We start from the raw sequence: 25,050 nt of genomic DNA on the forward strand, positions 1-25,050 counted from the left end.
GAAGTTGACTTAGCAGAGTTATTAGATTTTTGTTTGGGGGGGGGGGGGGGAATCCCCCCACCCCCACCACCACCACTGCCAGCAGTGAATGAGCAGGGAACCCCTAGACTGCCAGGCATTGTCGAGCAAATTCACTGATTTTTAAAGCTCCACAGAATATTGTGTACTGTGACGATGTAAACACCAAAACCACTAAAAGAAAGATCAGACACTCTTCTTTCATCAGAAAAAGTTTGTCTGTATCTTATACCGTTCTTTAGTAATCAGCAGTCAAATATAGGCTACTTTCAGCCAAATCTGTTTCTGGAGGGGGAAAAAAAAACTGCGAAAACAGCTTTTTTGTGAAAACAGACACATCAACCAAAACAATGACTTTGACACCAATATTTTTTTCTTTAGTGAAAATCTCAAACATCTGAACATAAAACAACACTGAGAAAGTACTTTTGACAGAAAAATAATTTATTTACAGATATAACTATGTACAGAATTTCCAAAAAAGACAAACATGCATGAACAAATGGGTTTCCCACACTTTTTTCCTCCAAATTCTCTTCCTCTACCATTTGTTCAATAGTCTAGGTTTTTATTACCTTGCGCATAAAATATTTTATCCCCACCAATTGAACACCTTTATCCAAATCTATTATCCACATCTGGGTTTTATTCTTTGGTGGCAGTGAATGGGATCTTTTTTGGTTGTCATGAGTAGAATTAGAAGTAGAGTAGAAGCTGACTAAATACTTTTTTGCCCCACTGTAAGTATTCACACCCTTTGCTATGACACTCAAACTTAAGCTCAGGTGCATCTGATTTCCACTGATCATCTTTGAGATGCTTTTACAACTCGAATGGAGTCCACCTGTGGTCAATTCAGTTGATTGAACATCATTTGGAATGGCACACACTTGTCTATACAGTTTAAGGTCTCATAGTTGGCAGTGCATATCAGAGCAGACACCAAGCAATGAAGTCTAAGGAATTGTCTGCAGACCTCCGAGACCGGATTGTGTCAAGGCATCAATCTGGGGAAGAATACAAAAGAATTTAAGCAGCATTGAAGGTCCCGAAAAGCACTGTCGTTTTGATTATTCGGAAATGGAAGAAGTTTGGAAACACCAGGACCCTTTCCAGATCTGGCCGTCTGACCAAGCTGAGTAACCGGGGAAGCCTTGGTCAGAGAGGTAAAAAATAACCCTATGGTCACTAAGGCGGAGCTCCAGTGTTCCTTTGCGGAGATAGGAGAAGGTCCATCCAGAAGGTCAACCATTGCTAACACACTCCACCAATCCGAGCTTTATGGTAGAGTGGCCAGACGGAAGCCATTTCTCACTAAAAGGCACATGGCAGCCCTCTTGCAGTTTTCCAAGAGGCACCTTAAGGATTCTCAGACCAGCAAAAACAAAATTCTCTGGTCTGATGAAACCAAATTTTAACTTTTTGGCCTGAATTGCGAGCATTATATCTGGAGAAGAGGAGGCACTCATCATCACCGGGCTAACACCATCCCTACTGTGAAGCCTGGTGGTGGCAACATCATGCTGTGGGGCTGTTTTTCTGCTGCAGGAACTGGGTGACTAGTCCGCATAGAGGGCAAGATGACAGCTCCCAAATGTAGACAAATGCTTCAAGAGAACATGCTCCAGAGTGCTCTGGAACTCAGACTAGGGCGTCGATTCACCTTCCAACACGGAAATGACCCAACGCACACAGCCGAGATGACAAAGGAGTGGCTTCAGGAGTAGCCTATGAATGTCCTTGAGTGGCACAGCCATAACCCGGACTTGAAACCTTTCTCCGGAAAGAAAAATGGCTGTCCACTGATGCTTCCCATACAATCTGACTCACGTTCGTGAGAGGATCTGTAGAGCAGAATGGAAGAAAATGCCCCAAAACAGATGTGCCAAGTTCGTAGAGACATATCCAAGATGACTTGAGGCTGTGATTGCTGCCAAAGGTGCTTCAACAAAATATTATGCCAAGGGTGTGAATACATACTGTATATGCCTGTTATGTGTAAATGTTTTACATTTGCAATAATTTTGCACAACTGTATGTATATTTTTTTTTAATGAAAACTCCACTCAAATCAGCTTTAGAATAAGTCTGTAACATAGCAAAATGTGGAAAAAGTGAAGGGGTGTGAATACTTTCTGTTGGCACTGTACTTCAGTTTGCAAGCTGAGTGTGTAACTGTTTAACAAATATATTTCGGATTTCTGAAAGGTTTTTATATCAATTGAGATTTCACTGTGACAGAGTGGACATGTTAAGCTTTACAACATCCAACTATACACGTAACATGATGGAAATGAAGAAATTTAACTGTAAATGTTTACTCTGCAATTATCCACTGTTTCAGCCTCCGCTGAAGAAAAACTAAATGCTGGACGTAATTTTACTGAAATTCTGGGGCACATGCAAATTATTTAACATTATCATGAAAATAGAACATACAAGATCTAAATGACGCATTTTAGCGAATCACTTGTGCACAATTAAACCATGTAAAAAATTTTTGGTTTAGTATCATTTAACACCTTATTACCTCATAATAGGTAACATGGCATTGTGTGGCACATGCCAAATTAAGTCCTATGAAAAAAATTTTATAAAATGAAGAAAACACATTTTAAGAAACTAATCATTGTACTGATATGTGTGAAAAAGTTTGGCCTTGTATAATGAGACCTCAGTTTCATTATTCTGCTACATTTTCATGATGACTTACTGATTCTGATGAGGCCACAAAAGGCACTTTATAGTGATATTGACCCAAATCCTTTGCATGTACGCTGCGTTGAATGAAGTATCACAATACGTGATGTCTGAAGGCATATTTATCCCTTGGTAGGTTTCCCAATTGTACGCTTTTAGTGGCGTTCACGTTAATACACTACTATAATTGTTTGAGTCAGTTTTCACAATGTCTCAGTGATGATAATTTTCATTGAAACTAACCTACTGTCCTTTGTTTTTCAGGACTTTAGGAAACAAGTCGCCCCTTTGCTCAAGAGCTTCCAAGGAGAGGTGAGTACTTCCCGTTATTTTTGTGATAAGCATGCTTATTAAACTCATCGCTCACAAGATGCCATTTTAACAGCCATTTTGACTTTCTTCACGTTTAGGCTTACCGGGTACTTCTTTTTTCGCCCACTCCTCCTCTTGTTTCTCTCACCAATATCTCATTTGCCCTCACACTTTTTTCTCCTACTTTTGATTTTCCTGTCCGATTCATGAAGTCCTGTAGCCCAAGGGTATGTTTAAATTGCATCCTGCAACAAAAAAAGGCATTGCAAAACCCTAGCTTTAGCCCGTCGCAACTCAACCGAATGCCATTTCCTCCGTATTTATTATTTTTGTTTTTCTGTGTGTCTCAGTAGGGTATTTGTTGTTTTTTGTTGAAGGGGTGAATCACTGGCCATAGCTATTCATTATGACACGTTTAAAAAAAAAAAAGGAAAAAAAATTCTGTTTTACTCCCTCGCCTCATTACGTTTACATATACATTGACCTAGAAGAGGTTTGTGTGTGTGCGCGTGTGTGTGTGTGTGTGTGTGTGTGTGCGTGCGTGCGCGCGCGTGCGTGCTTATATCACACTCCTACATCATTTTGGCCTATTTCCATGCTGACTCCTCCTCTCTGCATTCCCAGTTCACTCCCATATGTGAGAGAGGGTAAGAGTGGAAGCTGCTGTTTTGGACTCGGCATTATTTGGGCCTGGAGTAGGCGGACATTAAATGCAGCCATCTCTCCTACCAACTCACATACTCTGTATACACAAGCCAAATCACTCCAATAGATAGTGACAGAGCTGCTGTGCTACTGGCCATAGAATATTACAGTTTAACACTGGGTTACTTTCCATATTCTTGTTGGTTAGGGCAGCCACCACAGCCAGCGGTTGTGTTGAAAAAACAAAACAAAAAGCACGTTATAATTCTAAGTGGCTCCACCGTGTTCTGCTGATGATCCACACTCTATTTAAAGCAAAGAAAGTGCAGCGACGTAATTAGTGTTTTGTCAGCTGTTTCCACCACTCTCGTGTCGACACACCTCGACGTCCGCGGCCGAACAAAACGAGTTGCATAGTGGGTGGTCGGCCAGCCGAGGAGACATTATCGTGTGATTATTGAGATAATACTGTATACCCGCGCCAGTCGAGGAGCAGCCCATCAATCATTTGACTATTCTGCTCTGTCGGCGTGCTACGACATGAGCCGCGCCGGGAGTGTGTAATTTTTAGCCCGGGCTTTGTTTGCTTACCCCCTCAAGCCTTTTGATAAAAAAAAAAAAACAAGACCGCGCCGCCACGTCTTTGTGGCTCATCCTCCAGCAACGTCTGGCTGTCGGATCCAGACAAAACTTTGAAGTTTGGCGACTTTGTCATTGAAAGGTGGATGCCTACAGGTTGTAATTATTACCAATAAGCTGTACAGTTCTCACAAGGCCTCGCTTTGGTAAATGCTTGTGTACGTGAGTTGGTGTGCGTATGTTGCCTACTCAGTGTTCCTTGTTGGTCTATCGATCAGATAAGCTTTTCCATTATCCAAGGCTTCAGTCTCTGCTTCCCATAGCCTACCCTTATCAGACTCCAGTGGGGCGACACACACACACACACACACACACACACACGCACACAATACCCCCACCCCCCTCCTCACCCACGTACGCAACCACCACTCAGGTGGGCCTGATGCCCTTCACACAGGGATATGGGAGTGAGGTGGTGCTGACTGATGGTGGCCCGAGGGTGCCGACGTACGTACGGATGTGTGCGTGGGATGTGTCAGGAATCCCTTTTTGCAATTGCAAGCATTTCTCCCGACGCCGGCGTGGTATCATTTGTGTCACTTCATTTGTTTTGAGTGTGCATGCGGGTATGGGGCCAGGGGAGGATGTGAAAGCAGATGTGATCAGGATTGCTGGAGCGCGCTGCAGTTTGGGAACCGCAAGGATTGTATTTGCAAATCCTGGGTGGTCTACTAATGGCTCTGGTCCTGCAGTTAACCTGCCTCTAACTGTAGGGTGTGTCCTACATTAAACGTCTATTTCCTGCCTCCCATGTTGGGCTATATAAAGCTGCTGTACCACTGACCTTGGCCCCGTCATTGTACAGTCATGCAGCTGTCTTCCCTCACCGCCTCTGGAAGATAATATATGTGTATCAGTTTTTGAGTGTGCATGTTTTACCCTCTTTTTCCACTCCTCAACGACCACTCGATTAGGTACATATGCACAAACTAATGAAATAGGATACTGGTCGACTCCCACTTTGATCAGATTACAAAACAAATTTTCCCATTGGAAACTATGAAAATGGAAATAATCTGTTACAGGGTCAGACTGTCAAAACCATTATTAAAGGGGGCTATATGATGGAAAATTAACTTTTTAATGGCTTATATACACACTCGAGTGCCTGCCTACCCATCAAGTGCGAAATGAAACAACCAAGTAAATGTTTTGTTATTTGCCTATTTCTGAAAATGTGTCAGCGAGCAAGCTGATTACAATTTTGCCAGATTGTTTCTTAACTACTTCTTCTTTTCCTTTCGGCTTGTCCCGTTAGGGGTCGCCACAGCGCGTCATCCTTTTCCATGTAAGCCTATCTCCTGCATCATCTTCTTGAACACCAACTGCCATCATGTCTTCCCTCACGACATCCAGCAACCTTCTCTTTGGTCTTCCTCTCGCTCTCTTGCCTGGCAGCTCCATCCTCATCATCCTTCTACCAATATACTCACTATTTGTCCTCTGGACGTGTCCAAACCATTGAAGTCTGCTCTCTCTAACTTTGTCTCCAAAACATCGAACCTTGGCTGTCCCTCTGATGAGCTCATTTCTAATTTTATCCAACCTGGTCACTCCGAGAGCGAACCTCAACATCTTCATTTCCGCCACCTCCAACTCTGCTTCCTGTTGTCTCTTCAGTGCCACTGTCTCTAATCCGTACATCATGGCTGGCCTCACCATAGAATTTCTCCATCATGATTTGGCAGCAAAACTGGGTGAAGATCTGACATTTTCAAGTTGGGGGGGCGTATTTTCATTTCTCAATATTTGCTGCATGCTCTACATGGACAAATCCACGACGCTTATTGACAAGTGTAATTTTGTGGCTTGGTTATGAACGGCTCCCTTAATGTTTGAAAATGCAAACTATGCTTTTACTTACATCCGACGTAACTGAAACCAACTGAACTGTAGTGCAGTGTGCGGGGTTTCACAACTAGTTTTCATGAGTCAGCCATTGGTTTTGCTGTGATTCTAAAATAAAATAGATAGTGAACACCGTCGCAACATCGCAGATGTAACATAATAGCCAATAAAAAATTGCACGCCAGGTTTTATCCCAAAATATGTTTCCCGGTTTTAAGCATAAGCGAGGCCTTGCCGCCGCTGCGCCGACCAAGCTGTGCAGACACAGTATATATTTATATTGTCCATCCATTTTCTATACCTCTCATATGTATGTGTTTTACAATAATACTTGACTATATTTATATTTTCATACGTACCTGTGGCTAAAAAGCAAAGGGTGGAGAGTTTGTGTCGCCAAAATTGCGCTGGTGCAGTCAGTCCATGGGGCAATTCATCATTGCCAACAGCCTCACAAAATATCCACTTTGTGCTTATTTTGGCTTTTTCCTCTTCTTTGTTCCCTACTAGTTCTTTCTTGACAATCGCAGGATGTTTTTGTGTCAATAAAAATAATACAATACAGTATATATTGTATGTGGAGCTTCAAAACCTGTTACAGGGTCGCAGTTTTTCCTTTGCAGCATGCCCGTATATGTGTGGTGCTCAATAGCTTGGTGTGCGGCGAACAGTCGTCGAGTGTATTTTTTCGGCAATTGTCCAGTTCAGCCGCTTTCTACCACACCATTTGGAGTATGGAACACTTGAGCACAAGTAGCAACTAATGTGTAGTCACGTGTAACAGTAATTCTGAAGTTATGTGTGACTTTTTAGAGGTGTATTATTTTTTCTGAAAATATTGGTCGAATTGTCCAACTTCCCACTGTAAATACAAGACCACTATGAGATCAGATGAAGGTAATGATTGAATAATGCGTTTGGATTGACACATTGGCAGAGAGGCTGTCGTTTCGGTTTGATTCACGGAAGTTCTAAAACCACAATAACAAACTTGTACTTGTATTACTGTAAATGAATACCTCTGTCTTGTTGTCAATCAACTGAGGATTACTGTCATATTTGTAAAATTGATAATTGTCTTGTTCTGGTGTACCTAATGTTGTGGCCAATGAGTGTACAGTGTATAACTATGTAAGACACACACACACTGTTGAACAGGTTTGATTGTGGTGTGTGAACAGTATTAGTCCAGAGCATCCATAATCTCCCATTAGCGGCCTCGCAATTGATGATCCCAATTGCTCAATTTTTTTCACACGATGGTGGCAAAGTACATGAGGCAACATGATGTGAGAATGAGATATAATAGTAGCAGGACAGTGTTTATGTATATGTGTGTTTTTTTTAAACACGTCATACCTGAGAGAAACATGAGAAGCATGTGACAAAGATTGAAGGTTAAAAAAAATGGACGAGGACATGGAAGTGACAAGAGGGAGAAATGGAAAGAGAGAATATTGGAGGGGGAAAAGAGGGAGGGCTGCTGGCACCGGCTGACCGAGGGCCAGATGTTTTGCGGCTAAAAAACTAGAGATGAATCAAAGCCATGTGAAGAGATTTATTAGGTTCCCATAGGAGTGCAGGCAGAATTACATGTATCCTACTACTTTGAATCTCTAAACCACCCGTCAGCTACACTACTGGTTTGGCTGGAAATGTGAAGACTTAATATTTGGACTTACTTAGGCTTTTGTTTCTTTTCTTTTTTTTTTTTTCCCCCAGCGAATGTGCTGCTGGAGTTGGAAGAGAAACACATGCCTGTTTAGTCTGAGTGCGTGAGGCACAGTAGTCAGCTGTAGCGCAGCCCAGTACAGTAGCAACATCTGAATGTCTTTATTTGGCATCTGTTTCCCTCCATTTGTACTTGACTTCAGATGTGTTGTTGGCCTCCTCGGCCTGCTTCTCTTATCGGAGCATGACAGTTAGTCTGTCGCTGTTTCACCATTGACAAGCGTAATAAACGTCTCATGTATGATGATCTCATGTATTAATCCCTTATGGATCCATTCTAATGCTGTCCATTTCGATTAATATCGGGGATGGAATGCATGCTGTGTCGTCTTGTGTTAATGGCTGCGTCAGTAATGGATCCGCGCTGTATTGCCGCTAAGAGCTGACTAAATAATCTGCCTCTGCTGCGGCTGGAAAGACTGAGCCAGCTGTTTAATGATGTCAGCGGGCTGGAGGCAATACGACCACACTTGCACTCGCTCGCTCGCTCAGGACAGACAGACGGAGCAAACTGACACAAATACACGGCAAACGGAATGCGTCCGTCGCCGCCTGAACAGCTGAGCCGACTGCATGGGAAGGAAACACTAACAGCTGGGGTTACACACAAACTACCAACACACAGTCGGAGTGGACAACTCTGTCTCTGTAGCCACCAATTGGTACGGTTGAGTTTTGTTCACCAAGGTGCGATTAGGAACAGTAAACCTTAATCTGGCAGGATGTGTAGGCTACGATGGCTACTTGCAGTAAATAACATGGCGTTACCACACAGTTTATCCCAACAATGAGGAGGAACAATATTGCATGCTGACATTATCCATGACCAAGATGCAACCCTATGTCAATTATCAATGCCGTTTTGTATTTAACTTGCATTGTTTTTTTTAGTGTGTCCTCTACCACTGTGGCTAGTACTCCATGGAAGGATGCCCAAACAGTGTTTGTATTAGTTGTTGGGTACCATTAAAATATTTCCATCAAGCATTACGGTTCAGCTCTGTTTACCACGGTATGATATGGTGTGTCTAGCTCTGTCCTACACTGCAGCCTTGTTAGCGGCAAGAGGTACGGGTCCACTGTATATGGTCTCTATTTTTCTATGTGACATTAGTGTACAGATCTGCCACAGTCAATGTCACCCCACTAACCAGCAGGCAAAAAGCCAAGGCTGCTAACCCATGGCTTGCGATACTCTTAAGACTTTCGGAGAGTGAGGTTTGAGTAAATTACTTTTTGCACAGCATGACGTGCAATATCAGCACCGATACCGTGCGTCTGTATCTGTGCATCCCTACTGGAAGTATTCCTGTACTCCTTTTGTCAGTGGAAACCCACACCCAACTCAACTGAAATGTACTGTTTTGTGGAAAAAGGTTTTACTGTGAAAGTTCATGGGTCAATGGATAGTCTTTAGCATGGCTGGATCTCTCATCACACACACACACACACACACACACACATCTGAGGCGTTGTGAAGCCTGCTAACCCTTAATTTCTCTTTATCCAATACAGATCGACGCCCTGAGTAAGAGGAGTAAAGAAGCAGAGGCCGCCTTCTTAAACGTGTACAAGAAAATAATCGATGTCCCAGGTAAGGCTACGCCTCGTGCCATATCTTATCTAGACGCGTTTAGTGGGCGACAAAAATGTTGTCAGGAGGACCCTTTCATGCATGCAAAAGGCACCAACAGACAAGGATGAGGAAAAACCATGACACTATCCCTCTGGTGCTTCTCCGCAATGCATCCAGGCGTGCTACAGCGCCCTAATATGTCCACATGAGATCTCGTCTCCACTGGTGCCTAAAAAAAAAAAAAAAAGTGTCCTCACGCATTTCGAGCGCGCATATGATTGGCTGCTGCAACGTATATGAGCAGTCAGTGCGTCGAGGTCGTAGAGAGACACGCAGCACAGGCAGACTGCTGGTGGGACATCGTAGGCTATATGGGGGCCCAGAAGGGGGCCACATAAGAGGCGTCGAGTTCATCTATAGCGTAAGGAGGTCATCATATTCCCACACGGTTAGACCTACAGTAATATCTTTGGATTGTAATGCTCCCAATAAGTCAGCGGCACTGACGGGGGGCTATTCTTAACTTGCAGTGAGACAATGATGTAATGCCCGATGCGCATGCACGCACACACACACACACACACACACACACACACGAACGCACACACACGCAACAGCCTGACTAATGCAGCAGTCTTGAAAGTGGAAACTGTGTGTTTTGTTCTGTCTTCTATCAGCTGAAGGCCTGGTTAGTCAGCCCAGTGTTCTCTGCTGTAGATTAAAGGTGCCTGGCGAGAGCGTTTAGCACCAGTGGCCCACAAGTCAAACTGCTTTTAACTGGCTGTACAGTAGATTTGAAGGGAGGAGGAGGGGGTGGTGATGGTGATGGTGATGGTGGTGTATGTGAAGGACAAACGTTTGATAAGACAAAGTTAAATTTCAAGGGCGCCAACTTGGAGGCAGATAGGAGTCTGCATTCAGGGTGCCTGGTTATGTTTCTCAATGTTTGTTTGTACGGTGTGTGCGCAGCAGACGTGAACACATTCATGCATGCGTTTGAGTGTGTGTCGTAGCTTCACCCCGCATGGTGTGTCACCTTGACAGCACAGAATCAGCATGAAATTCTCCAATCGTTCTCTGCTGATCTCTCATTAGCATAGTTAAGATATCTAACTGTGTCAGACATGAGGCGCGCACACACGCACACACAGCCCTTACCCCCAGCTGTAAGCTGTCAGTTCCTCTTATCTGCACTACACACAGATACACACGCATACACAAACACACAAACTGCTCTTTTCGCTGGCATGCTGATGAGCGTTGCCCGTGTCTCTTGGCTGCCTGTCACCAGTCTGCCACCCATGAGCACCAATCAGATGTGATTGGCCTGACTGACAGGGCTCTCTTCAGCACACTGACAGTTAACCCTGCTGTGTATTCAGACATGTTGGGGAAAAAGCCTCCAGAAAGTTCTTTCTTTCTCCCCCCCGCTTTTTTTTTTTGCATCCACCTATTCTATGCCTTTCATGTTTCCCGTTGTGTGTGTGTGTGTGTGTGTGTGTGTGTGTGTGCTTCCAAGCCCATTCTGAGGAAATAATTTGCTCTTATCAGGTAAACTTTGTTGTTCATGGACGTCGCTAGTGGCTATCCATTAGCCACTTGATTGTGACATGAGCACATCAACGGCTACAGTTGATATTGCATCTGATTGAGTCATTCAATCAGGACTATGGATTAATTCAGTGTTATTTCAAATTCAAAACAAAGGTTGTCTCAAGACAAAATATTGATTAGACGATGCATTGTCTAATATTTCCTCTCTAGTTCAATATCAATTCACAAAATCCTCTAAATTGATTCACCTACTTGTTTTGAGTATGATTCCCATAGTATGGATCAAGGCCACAGGACCAAACAATAACAATATGGCGACCAAAGCAGCAGCAGCATGAAGCCGGCCCTCGAAGCCAGCCCTCGTCAACTTTTAAGTCTGATGTTTGGGGTCTTTTTTGATTGGCCTGTATATCTGCAACACAGGAAATAGACAAAAATAAGGTATTATGTAAGATGTGCCAGGCAGATTTTTTTTTTTGTCAATTTCCAAGAGAAAAATATTGTTTCTGTTTCTTGCTGAATCAACTTAAAAGCATTTAAATCCATATCAAAACAAATGGAAACACAACCTGAAGAATCCAAATTAAATTGAAACGCAACCTAAAGAATAAAAATTGAATTGAATTGCAACCTAAAGAATATAAATTTAATAGAATCGTTAGGTTCTTAACAATTCCCAGCCCTACTCAATATACTTTTCATATGGTGAAACTGTAATATAAGAGCGTCTTGTACAGTGGGACTTCAAAATTTGAAAAATACGCCTCTAAAGTTGCAAGTCGAACCTTCGTGATATTGTTAACCAGCTGCTGACTGTTCAGATAGCGTTTTATTGTTGGATGGTTAACATATTTTTACACTTGTGACACACTCCCTCTGGCAACAAGCCAAAAGTCCCACGATACTCGGTTAATGTTAAAAATGAGAAGTGAGGGCTGCAATGATTATTCAAGTAACTCAAATAATTCGATTGCAAAAAAAGGTGGAAGCAAAATCTCTGCCTTGAATCTTTGCAGGGATCATTTTTCCACATGGACCAACGTTACTACAGCCGCATGCACCACCTCGTGTAGAAATAAGTTGCTGCGATGGTGGCAAGACAGGAATAGAGTCTGTAGAAGACAGAATGTCCAAAGTTTTGATTCATTTCACATTTTAAAAAGGAGATGAAGTGCAATATGTACCACAACTGCAGGTTTACACAGAAGGTAACATCTCGATGTTAGGCTAATTTAATACAGCCTACCATTGCCATTTATAATGTATTGTAATGCTCCCACAAGTGGTCAAAAATCGACAAAGCCGCTGGTTCACTGTCCATCGCTTAACTGAAGAAACAGTAAGAAAACAAACCGGTAATAAGCACATTCATCCGCCAGCTGCCGATGCCCACAGCTCACGCCAAATATGTCAGCACTCAGACGGGCTTAAGGGTCAGCCAGTTAACAACCAGCCATCTCTACGCTCTTATTCGCTGACACCCATACCACTCACCAGGCCAGTGCCCGCCTTTTAACTGCAGCCCCATTTTCGCGATAAGAGTGATCAACAGACATACAACATGGTTTTAACATGCAGATATAACAGTGTTTTTACACATGTATTATCGTCAAGAGTGTTAAACTGTATATAGTTAATAATGGTTTCACCATGGCTGATTTTGACCTGGATTAATTAAATTGAATTCTGTTTATTTCGAAAATTTTAATGACATTTTTCATTTATTCTACTTATTACAATCCCTCAAGGGGAAATAAAATTTACACTCTGCTATACATCTTTTGTTGCACGCTACACAGAAAAGCAAACTGCATGCATGCAAGGTGAGATGTCAGTGATGAGGGCATCCAAATGGTGACAACGCCTTTGAGCTCAGGTTGGATTAATTATTAAAGGTTGGGTTAAGTCACCTATAGGGAAAATGTTTTGAAATCTGAACAGCATCCCCGAATGGAGTGTGTTCTACCTTTTTAAGGTCCCATGATACTTTATAGAGCCAGAACAAGCAAGCACATAAAAAAATGCAAATAACTACACCACTAATGGTTATAGTAGAAGACAGGGTGTCTCAAAAGTCACTATACACTTCTTTTTTTCTTTTCATTTCAGGTATTACGCAGTCAGATGCAAGGCCATCATCATTTGATATCTTTTTGGAAGCATATAATTTCCTTGCCCATGGGTCACCAATTGACATTGGAGCAGCGTTGCAAAATCTCTGCCTGGCAAAACGTTTTTCTGTCCCCAAATTCAGCACCAGTTTGGGTTTTTTTTGGGCCGTGACAATGCTCCAACGCATAGTACAATTTCTGCTATCTACCACCACTTAATAAAAACACCGAATTTATAGAGCAGGCCTTCGCACAAAAGCCAGGGAAAGTCTATCCGGAAGGCTGCACTGGAGCTCAGCATTATCAAACACTCGATTCAGCGGATGCTTCCAAGAGTGATAAAGCTTTAGCTGAACCAACTTCAGGTGTTTTCGTCAGTGGTGGTAGTAGCAGGCCTTCACTGTGTGGTTTGTCAAGAACGGATTTTGTTTCGAGAGACTTGCCATGGATAGCAGAAATTATGCTCAACATTGGAGCAATGTGACGGCCATAAAGGTGAAAACTGGCGCTGAACTGCTGGCAGGGACAGAAAAACTTATGGCCTGGGGGCCAAAAACGCCGTTCGAATGTCAATTGGCAAGCCATGGGCAAGGGAATGATATGCTTACAGAAGCTGCAAAGCCTTAGCTGTCAAATGCCTCCCATCACTCCAAATAATACCTGAAACTAAAAAAAGAAAAAGAAATGTATCGTGATTTTTGGGAGGGTTTTTGATGATGAGGTGACATATATGTCCTTTAAATAAAATGGAAAAATCCACAAAATTTATATTTCTGATTTTAATCGATTTTGATCCTCTTCGCTTATAGATAGAGCAAATGCCATTGACATGTCTGTGAATATTCTCATTGTATTCTCAGGGCATTGAATTGATAGCAACTGGACTGTTCAGGTTATCTTCGAAGACTTTTCGCCTCTCATCTAAACACGCTTCATTAGTTCATGCACAAAGGCTAACAAGGAGAGCTCTCGTCCAAGTTAAGGACGTTGGGGTAAATAAATGACATTTTTTTAAAAATAGGTTTTGCTATTTTTTTCCCTCCTCTTTCTACGATTTATTTCTCCTGACAACAGCCAAGCTTTGAAACACTTCTACAGAAATAATAGATTTTTTTTTTTTTTTTTTACAGATCATGTGAAAACAAGTGCTCCCTAAATGTCCCTTTTGTCAAAATGTTTGTGTTCATGGTCCTTAAAATTAGTTTTAACATTTTTAATGTCCAACAATTTAACATCATAAAATGAGCAGTCAGACTGCATGACTCGGCTGGTCCATGTCTGTTGTCGAAGACTATGGTCCGATCTTATGTAGAGTTGGTAGGTGGCAGGTGAGGCAAGGTGATCTCTGCAAAATATTTGCGATTTGGAAGCACATACCTTGGGTGAAAAGTTTCCAGCATGTCAATAAATCACTGCTTTTGCAACAAATGCCTGCATCATGTGTTTGGCAATGTTCAGCACGATTGACTCCGTGATTGCCTTCTACTCTGCTCCTTTTTTCTCATATGCATGGCAATATGAAAATGAAATTTAAAAAAAATAGCCCTAGTAAATAAAAAAAATATTAAAAATTGTATTGTAGGGCATGTTTACGACTGACATTTTGATGTTGGTTAAAGTCTATGGATAGGCTGAGCAAAAATGTGTTTGCTAATATTAGTGTAAGTTTAAACTTACTGTAGCAGCGACTTGTTAGCCCACCACAGTATAATAACACCAGTACTTGCGATATTATTTTGTCCTTGACGGCACTATTGGTTCTCTGGAGAGGGAGCAGAGGTCATGGTCGGCGCCAAAATAATGTTCTTGGAGCCGTTAGAGATTCATCGTCTTGCTCAAGGACACCTCAGCGGGGGAAAACGTTTGGTCTCGCAGGGGCCGCTGAATGCGGTTATTGCATTTTTGTAATCTGCTTTCCGCCTTATGTTAAATGTTGTGCGTGTATTCCTGTGTCAGATCCCGTACCTGTGTTGGAGCTGGCTCAGCAGCTGCAGCTGAAACTCCAGAGGATGCACGACATTGAGACGGAGAACACCAAACTTCGAGAGACACTGGAGGACTACAACAAAGAGTTTGCAGAGGTCAAAAACCAAGGTGAGAGGAAAACATGGGTGTCATGTTGAAGATATTCTTTGTTCATGCGTCCCAACTCTTTTAAAACAGCAAAGTATGGTCCGTGAGCCACCAGTCATTTACTTTCTCAAGAGTCCTGTAACATTTGTCGCACTGGTGGCACGGTGACTTAGTGGTTAACACATCCATCCCACAATTTTGAGGTTTAGGGTTTGAATCCAGGCTGCGGCCTTAATGTGTGGCGTTTGTATGGTTTCCTGTGCTTGCATGGGTTTTATCCGGGTGCTCTGGCTTCCTCCCACATTCCGAAAACATGTATGGTAGGATTATTAAAGATTCTAAATTGTCCATAAGTGTAAATGTTTGAGCCGATGCTATTTTGTGTACAGTCCCTTCCAAAAGTATTGGAAGGGCAGGGTAAATTCCTTTGTTTCTGTTGTACACTGAAGAGATTTGGGTTTCAGATAAAAAGATGAATATGAGACACAAGTTCAGAATTCCAGCTTTTATTTAATGGTATTTACATCTAGATACGTTAAACAACTCAGGATAGAGCACCTTTTGTCTGAACCGTCCCATTTTTCAAGTGAGCAAAAGTATTGGAACAGACATTATTAAATTAACTTAAAGTGAATAACATTTAAGCTTTGGTGCCATAACCCTTACTTGCAATAATTGCATCAAGCCTGCGACCCAATGACTTCACCAGACTGTTGCATTCTTCATTTGAAAATGATATGTACAGTGGGTACGGAAATTATTTAGACCCCCATAAATCTTTCACTCTTTGTTACATTGCAGGCATTTGCTAAAATCATTTGTTCATTTTTTTCTGCATTAATGTACACACAGCACCCCATACCGACAGAAAACAACTGAATTGTTGAAATTTTTGCAGATTTATTATAAAAGAAAAACTGAAATATCACACAGCTGTACGTATTCAGACCATTTGCTGTGACACTCATACATTTAACTCGGGTGCTGTCCATTTCTTCTGATCATCCTTGAGATGGTTCGACACCTTCATTGGAGTCCAGCTGTGTTTGATTATACTGATTGGACTTGATTAGGAAAGCCACACACCTGTCTATATAAGACCTTACAGCTCACTTTGCATGTCAGAGCAAATGAGAATCATGAGGTCAAAGGAACTGCCTGAAGAGCTCAGTGGCCTCCATAATCCTTAAATGGAAGACGTTTGGGATGACCAGAACCCTTCCTAACCCTTCCTATCCTTAAATGGAAGACGTTTGGGATGACCAGAACCCTTCCGAACCCTTCCTAGAGCTGGCCGTCCGGCCAAATTGAGCAATCGGGGTAGAAGAGCCTTGGTGAGAGAGGTAAAGAAGAACGCAAAGATCACTGTGGCTGAGCTCCAGAAATCCAGTCGGGAGATGGGAGAAAGTTCTAGAAAGTCAACTATCACTGCAGCCCTCCACCAGTCGGGGCTTTATGGCAGAGTGGCCCGACGGAAGCCTCTCCTCAGTGCAAGACACATGAAAGCCCGCATGGAGTTTGCTAAAAAACACTTGAAGGACTCCAAGATGGTGAGAAATAAGATTCTCTGGTTTGATGAGACCAAGATAGAACTTTTTGGCCTTGAGGTGTGAAAAGCGCATTATATAAAAAAATATATTGATTTAAAAAAAAAAAAAAAAAACTGCCCACCCCCTGATTTAGAGGGTTTGGCTGACACACTCTGCAAGCATTAGAGAAAGAAAGAGAGAGGGAGAACAATATTTCCTTTCACAACACATGAAAATGATGAAAAGCAAACGTACCACCAGAGAGCCTGTTAATCAGATTTTAAAATAAATAATCTATCCTGACATCACAAGCAACTTGAGAGCCGTGTGCCACTTTGAATTACGGCTTTATAAATCTTGTGTGATTTGGAAATGGTTGCAATTATAATTAAAAATAGATGGCCCGACAAGTGCATGCAGTGAAAATGTGAATAGAATCAAGTGTTCCTTTTGCATTAGCACTCCCAGCTGCCCAACATTAATGTCAGTATGTTGATTATATTTTTGCAGGGGAGAGAAACCTGCATGGCGGACATTTTCAATCCACATTTGGAAATATTTGAATAGCTCGTGCATTATTGAAAGCACAAAATGTACAAGGTTTTACTCTTCCAATTAGGTTTTCAGGGGGAAAGAACATGTGGCATATTTTCATGAATAAAAAAAGACAGGCTACCTCAGGGTAAAGATGGAAAAAGGGACAAAGACGGAGATGCGCGAGAAGGAGTTGTAAAAGTGGTTTAATTTCAAGTCCAAGAAAGAGGGGAGTCGGGGAGTAAAGGAGGGGAGGGATGGAGGGAGCGGGGGATGTTTTGGAATCTCCCTTTTCTCAGCGAGGGTTAATTGGAGCAGCTCGAAGGCGGCAGGGTTCCATTTGGCCATTGATTTTCCTGTTCCCTCATCCTTTATCCCTTCTTCCCGCCTCAATAGATGGGGGATATTTAAACCCCAAAATGTACTGTGGAACTCCCACTCCTGTTAAACACACACACACACACACACACACACAAATAGTTTAGGGGCCATTGATCCTTGCAACCTAAATGTTTAAAGTTCAGTTAAGCAGTTAAGGGGTAAGAGGGCTCTGAGGGGACTCTCCTCTATTGATTATGTGTCAGAGTAGTGAGACTGGAGTTTAAATCACACACGCGCAAGTAGACACTCGCACAAACACACGTGCGCGCTAAGAGCCCTCAGTCAAAGGCTGCAATGCTCTTTATCGCTGTCTCGGTCATTTATATCTTTCTCTGAGAAATCCACACACATATACAAGAGGCCTATTTATTACTCGAGTTATGTTATTTCCGGGGCCCCCCATGCAGAGCTCAGCCGTCAGCGAGTTATGGGTTTTGTAGCACTAATGCAGTCCTAATGAATACAGCGTATCTGCTCTTGTGTGTGTATCCTCCATCGGCTTTGGATGGAAAGACCAGGTAGGAGCCTCCGGAGCGCATGCAGCAAGCCCTCGTCTCTGCTGACTGGAGAGAAACGCACACAAACACACTCATATATGCGCATTGGGACACACTAGAATACAGTGGCAGGGGATAGGGGTCGGGGATAGGGGCCGTGAAAAGCAAAAATATGCGGACATTCAACAGCCGTTATAATTGCATTGGGGAAGATTTTGCTTCTTTCAACCCCCCAAATTCTTGAAAAAGCGAGGATAAACCACCAGTAAGTGTTTTAGGGGTTGGTACCAGCCTAAACAATAAGTAAATAAAAAGAAGAAGAGTTGAAATTTGAAAAAAGAAATCCTCAAATACCGGTAGTGAATCTGTGGGTATGCAGGCGTCCACTGTAATAGGACATAAATACATATTTCCTCATTTCTTGTTGTTCTTTGTTCATGTTTAAAAATAAGTGTTCCTAACCCCCACCTGATATGTACTTTTTCGATTCATCACAGAGCTTATGTTTTGTTTCATTCAACTATTTATTTTAATTTATGTCAAAATGGAAATTACATTTTATTTTAGTCGGTGCTTTATTTATTTATTTATTTATTTATTTGTTTTTTGTCTGGTGAAAATTACATTTTGTTTTGAATGTTAGTCGAAATTGACCATTGATTCGTTTGGAAAAACATTTGTGTCCCTTGAAGATTTGTATTTTGGCACTCCTGATATGGAGTCTCAATGAAGCTAACATACATGTTTTTGGAATGTGGGAGGAAGCCAGAGTACCCAGAGAAAACCCACGCAAGCACAGGGAGAACCTGCGAATGCAACACAAGAAGGCTGGAGCTGAGTTTTGAACCTTTAACCTCAGAACTTTGTGACTGTGCTGCCCCTATTGAAGACATCCATCCATTTTCTATAGCACTTATCCTCATTGGGGTCAAGCCTATCTCAGACGAGTTTGAGTAAGAGACGGGCTACATCCTAGACTGTTTGCCAGCCATTTTCAGGACAGATATAGACAAACAAACATGCACACTCAAATTCACATCTATACACAATTTTGTGTCTTCAATGATTAATCAAACATGCAGGTTTTTTGGATTGTGGGAGAAAACTGGAGTACCCAGAGAAAACCCATGCACACAGAGATGCAAACTTCACACAAGAAGACTGGAGCTGAGATTCAAACCCTGAATATATATATTTTTTTAACCGAATCACAGTACCATTAAGACAAGGTGATCACCGTTAACTTTGTTTTAAAAAACAAAAGGTAAGTGCTGGTAAACATTAATACTGAGTGTTAAGTTGAAAAAGATCTACAGTGGTGCCTTGAGTTACAAGTTTAATTTGTTCCTTGACCATGATCGTAAATGCCGTTAATCCATTCCAGCCTCACAAAAAAAAACAACACAAAACGTGTGTAGTGAGTTTTTTTAAATGAGAAAATAGCACTTCATTGAAGACTCTAAATTGCCCGTAGGTGTGAATGTGTGTGCGAATGGTTGTTTGTTTATGTGTGTCCTGCGATCGGCTGGCAACGAGTTCAGGGTGTATTCCGCCTCCTGCCTGAAAATTGCAGAAGATTGATGGATGGAAAATAGCACTGCATTTTTTTATATTTTATAAAATCATACAGTACTGACATAATTCAATAGAATTAAAATAAATTTGACAGTTCTTGTCACACTTTCTCCTTCAATGCTGTTCATTCTCGTGTGGTCGCCGTGGCCACCTGGGGGCAGTTTAAGACAGACATGCGTACTGTATACTGTACTGAAGACTCAGCTCCTCTCTTGGCTTCTCAATACGGCAGTAATATTAGTCATTCTTTGTAGAGGATAAAGAATATATGCCTGTGAGTATTGTTAACTGTGTATCTGGACTATTTGTGTTTAAATATTCATTGCTTCAAGGGTAACAGCACTGGCACATAGATGCCAATTGTCAGCCCATGCGCTTATGGAGTTTCCCATAGTATCTTACAGGCTGAAGGCTCTTTTTTGAAGAATATTTACTAATTATATCTAGGGTTGGGCATCGAGAACCAATTGGAACCGGGAGTAACGTTCCGGTTCTCCCAGAACCGTTCAAATTAAAAAAATGTCGGTTCCCAGTTTCGATGCCTCGTCCTCCAGCCGCGAAGAAGTGGCGGCGAAAAGCAGCGAACAAGCGGCGTAAACCAACGAAGAAGAACAGGCACGATGACGTGCTTGTGTCCAACGGCAGCGGCGGCGAACAAAAGCGTATCTTAATTTTGTTAAAATGATTGACCAGCCGCCTCACTGCAACACTTGGAATAAGATTAGATTGTTCAAAGGAGTTTTTCCCCGATGTGTAGTGTCTGATAATCTCCGATCCTCAGCCTACACCGCGCGGAGTTTCAGTGAAGTCAGTTCTCAGTCAACATTGTCTATGCCAACATTGAGACAGCTAACAAGGTAAACGGTTGCTTGCACCTTTGCACCGATGGTTTTTAGCGTTTATTTTAGTCTTCAAACCAACGTATGCACCAATGACCAAAAAACTAACAAAACAAAAATTAACATTGGGCTAACACTTTACAGCAGCTTTACATCACAATGAATTGGGACGAAATTCACATAAACGTTGTCTCAGAGTATCAGAAACACTAACCTTGTGCCTCAGCGGTGGGTAGGGAAAGGAATCAGCGTTTTATAGCATTTTGTTCCATCCATTTAAAAAAAAAAAAAAAAAAAAAACCCAAAAAACAATCACCGGTGCCGTGTGAAGTTACTTTTCGTGCCAAAATGCTGAGTTCCGGTGCGTACCCTTCAAAATAAAAGGCTATAAGCTTAATACAAGAAGTTAAAACTTGCACCTATAAACCATTTGACGTGATGAAACACAATACAGGAGCAGCTATATAGTATTGTTAAAATAACTATTTTCACAATACTGTCAGTGAAGCCAACTCCCAGTCAACTGGGTGAGTGAAACAATAAAATAAAATTGTTAAAACAGTTAAAATAACTTTGAACAATACTCTATTTAACATTTAGCTGAAACATTAATTAATGATTAAGTCAATTGGGTTAGTTCCACACACATTGCCTTTTAATTTGTAGATTTGATATTGATACTGGTTATAAAGAACCTCGAGTCAAATTTTCATTTTAGTCTATGGTGCGGGCTGCTAAGAAAATGGATGTTGATAATTTGGACACCCTTTATATAAACAATGCAAACCTTTTTGTCCCAGCCCTCTAAAGGAATCTGAATCGAGAATCATTTGGAACCGGAATCGGGACCGGAATCGCTCAAATTCAAACGATGCCAAACCCTAATTATATCTGGAAAACAGCCACTTGTTATGAAGTGAATAAAAAAAAATCGTCGGGTCACTCGTATTTCAAGGCAACATTGTATTTTTACTCAGCTGAGTCTGATGCACATGAATCACAATAATCTGTGTAAACATGCCATTAAATTATGAATCTGACTGGAGTGATTTTAATTTAATGTGTATTGGCATTGCACCACATCCTGCAGTGCGACTTTGCTTAAACAGTAACACATACAACATACAGTGATGATTGTGAAAGATGCTCAGTCTATCCAATAACTGTTTTAGGTGTTGTTCCCACTCCTATTTTCTACGTTGCCTCTATAGTTGAATTGTATCTGTTTTATTCCCTTTATTTATGTTGAGTTGTGCATTTGTATATTTCAGAGGTGACCATCAAGGCCTTGAAGGAAAAGATCCGCGAGTATGAGCAGTCGCTGAAGAACCAAGCTGAGAATCTGGCACAAGAAACACAGCTCCAGTTACACAATGACTATGCAGAGAAGGAGAGGTGTGTGCGCCTTTTATGATTCTAATCTATGGATGATTGTGTTCTATTTATATTAGATTTAATAGTGCAGCTCATTTCTTTTTTTTAGCTAAAAAGTCCTAGCATTCTCTGCCTTCATCAGTTCAATCAACACATTTGTATTGCGTTCCTCTTTGCCTGGGCTGTTTAGATGAATGGCGGATTGGAAAATAACACAATGGCTTATTTTTCCCATGGCTGTGCCACTTACATTGATTGGAATCAGCCACCTCAGACTGCTATTTTCTGTCTTCACCACAAACTATTCCAACTATCCTGTCTGGATTTAATGTTGCACATGGGTCCTTTTATTGGCTCTGGGAATGAAACCCTTGAAATAACTTGATTTGATATGGTTAAGATTAGCGTTCATAATTAATTGTAATGGGCCACTTCCTCGTTGAATAAACCCATTTGGATTTCTTTTTTTAAATGCAGATTTTTGTCAGAAACACAGGGCACTTGTGCTTGTCATAATGAATGATAAAAAACACATTGCCCCCATTATCATTGTAAAATTTTATCCTGTGATGCCAGATTAAGTTAAATTTGTCAAAGGCAAGTGTCAAATGTGGTTATCCAAGTTAGTGTTTGTGCTATTTCGGAGTTATAAAAGACTTGCTTGTGTTACAGAGAAAGAATAACGAGTATCTGTTAACATCTAGCTCTTGAAGCATCATGCGCTGATGATGTATGAAGTTGTGATGATGAAGTTGCTTTAAATCAGTGAGCTGGAGGCTATCCCAGTTGACTTTTTTGACATGATTACATTGGGAAAATATGTTAAAGGTCCTGTATTTTGGCTATTTAGACCTCTGTAGAGTGACTCTCTAACATGGACATGGAAAAAGTGTTAATTTCATTTTAAAAAAGCACCTTGGTTTTGTCATACGAGTCTCCAGACAGCTACTTCTTTTTGACCCAGTTTTGTATGCGCTTTGTCCATATTTGGCTGAGACCTCCCCCTTTGCTCTGATTGGTTGCCTCCATGTAGAAGACCCACTTGTGAGAGCACACTGGCTCGGAAGCGGAAAGGGAAGGCGGAGATATTCGCTAGTGATGTAGATAAGCTCAAGAAATTCTGCACGGTAGCCCACTGTTTAGCCTATCTGCCTCAGAGTTCTAAGGACCCGGGTTCAAATCTGGCCTCACCTTTGTGGAGTTTGTATATTCTCCCTATGCCGGCGTGGGGTTTTTCTGGCTCCTCCGGTTTCCCCCCATTTCCCAAAAACAGGCACGGTGGGTTAATTGAATACTCTAAACTGCCCGTAGGTGTTAATGAGTGTGAATCGTTGTTGGTCTATATGTGCCCTTTGGTCGGCTGGCGACCAGTCCAGGGTGTAACCCGCCTCTCGCCCAGAGTCAGTTGGGATAGGCTTCAGCACACCTGCGACCCTAGTTAGGATAAACGATATGGAAAATGGACAGATGGATGGATGATTTCAGGCCTCTTGGCAGAAAAATGTCTGGAATGCGTGGATGATTTTAATTCATGTTTCACATCTTTACTGAGGCTCCATAGAGACAATATTACATCCCAAATACTAGAAATGTTTCTTTGACAAAATATGTCCCCTTTAAATTAAGGTAGATCTTCCTCTTAAGGTTCATTATCACTTTAGTGTCTTTGGAGTCCTCATCAGAATCACTCAGTCATCATGAATCTAGCAGAATAATAAAACAGAGGTCTTATTGTAAGTGGCCAAACATTTTCACATGTACCATTAGAATAAGTCTCTACAAATGTGTTTCCTTCGTTGCCCAGTAAATATTTACACTTATGTTTTGTAATTTTCATCATTTTATGTATAATTAGATGTTGTCAAGCTTAACATTTCCACTCTGTCAACATGAAGTATCAATTGATATAAAAACCTTTCAGAAATTCAAAATGTATTTGTTAAACTTTACACAGTCAGCTTGCTAACTGAATCATGTTCCAACATAAAGGTTCACCATATGCTCATAAAATGCTAACATTAGCTATAAATATCCAGCCTGTCCTTATCTACCTTGTCAGCAAGCTCACATACCATCTACTTATTACAATGAATATAAAATGAAAATCTTATTTTTTAATGAAATCTCAAAGGCACCTGATGGTGATATTGACTCCTATGATTGATGATGCATATCAATATTTAATAATGGAAAGACTGTCGGAAATCTTGATTTAAACCAATCTTAACAAAATCCTCAGGTCTCCCTTACTCGTCTCACGACAAAGAACTATGGCGTTACCGCACATTGTGTTTATATAAATCTCAATCATCATGTTTATTATGTCAGCTCGTTGCCCGATTCAAGAATTACAGACGAAGATGAGTTGTTCTGTTTGCAGTTCCTGTACGTCAGTGTTTTATTTTCCCCTTCCTGTCTGACTGAGGGCCGACTTCCTGCATGAGAGGGGGCAGTAAATGGATGGCACCTCTGATACGTGGCTTCTTCAAGGAGCGAGCGAAGGAGGGAGATGAAAGGATGAAATTGAGGGCAGGAAAAAAATGGAGATGACAGGAGAGACTGCTCGGCGGAGAAGGGGGGCATCAAAGAGTGCAATAAAGATGCTCTTTGTGCTAGATTATTGATGTTTTTACACGGGCCGGGAATTTCTCAGCAGAGACTAACTTTTTATATGCTAAGAATGAATCTATTTTATCCTTGTGGTTTTTGTAGGCCCGCGCCTACCCGCCCGCTTCCTCTGCGCTCGCCCCCGCCCCCGGGTGCTGAGTGCCCCAGTAGCTAGACATTCCTGCCTAATAGGGCTGCTTAATGAGGAGTGGGTTGCGTTGGAGAGATTTTTAGTGGTGGTTGTGCCGGGGGGGTGGGGGGGGGGAGGGACGACAACGACGACTTTAGAAATAGTGGGGAAAATGGAGAATAGCTGCAGTTGCCACAAACCCCACGATTTATTGACTCTCACTCTCTCTCTCTGTCTCTAACGTGACTTTTGTCCGCCTTGGTAGGAAACTCCAGGAGAGCCAAGACTCCATGTCGTCACGGTTGGAAGAGGCCGAGCACAAGGCCCAGTCCCTCCAGACAGGTAATCCACCCTGTAGGAATGCGGAAATTTGACAC

At 41.8% G+C, this 25,050-nt stretch overlaps 1 protein-coding gene across 3 annotated transcripts in view; it reads left to right on the forward strand.

The window, feature by feature from the left end:
* cux1b (cut-like homeobox 1b) overlaps positions 1-25,050 on the forward strand; it is a 121,262-nt gene that overhangs the window by 52,589 nt on the left and 43,623 nt on the right. For all 3 annotated transcript variants that reach the window (XM_061682726.1, XM_061682723.1, XM_061682724.1), the window contains exons 3-7: positions 2,983-3,030; positions 9,409-9,487; positions 15,091-15,228; positions 21,834-21,957; positions 24,939-25,015. In XM_061682726.1, coding sequence (XP_061538710.1) covers positions 2,983-3,030; positions 9,409-9,487; positions 15,091-15,228; positions 21,834-21,957; positions 24,939-25,015 — 466 coding nt within the window. The remainder of the gene's footprint in view (positions 1-2,982; positions 3,031-9,408; positions 9,488-15,090; positions 15,229-21,833; positions 21,958-24,938; positions 25,016-25,050) is intronic.

This window comes from Phycodurus eques, chromosome 7 (assembly GCF_024500275.1).
Source record: "Phycodurus eques isolate BA_2022a chromosome 7, UOR_Pequ_1.1, whole genome shotgun sequence".
Lineage (NCBI taxonomy): Eukaryota > Metazoa > Chordata > Actinopteri > Syngnathiformes > Syngnathidae > Phycodurus > Phycodurus eques.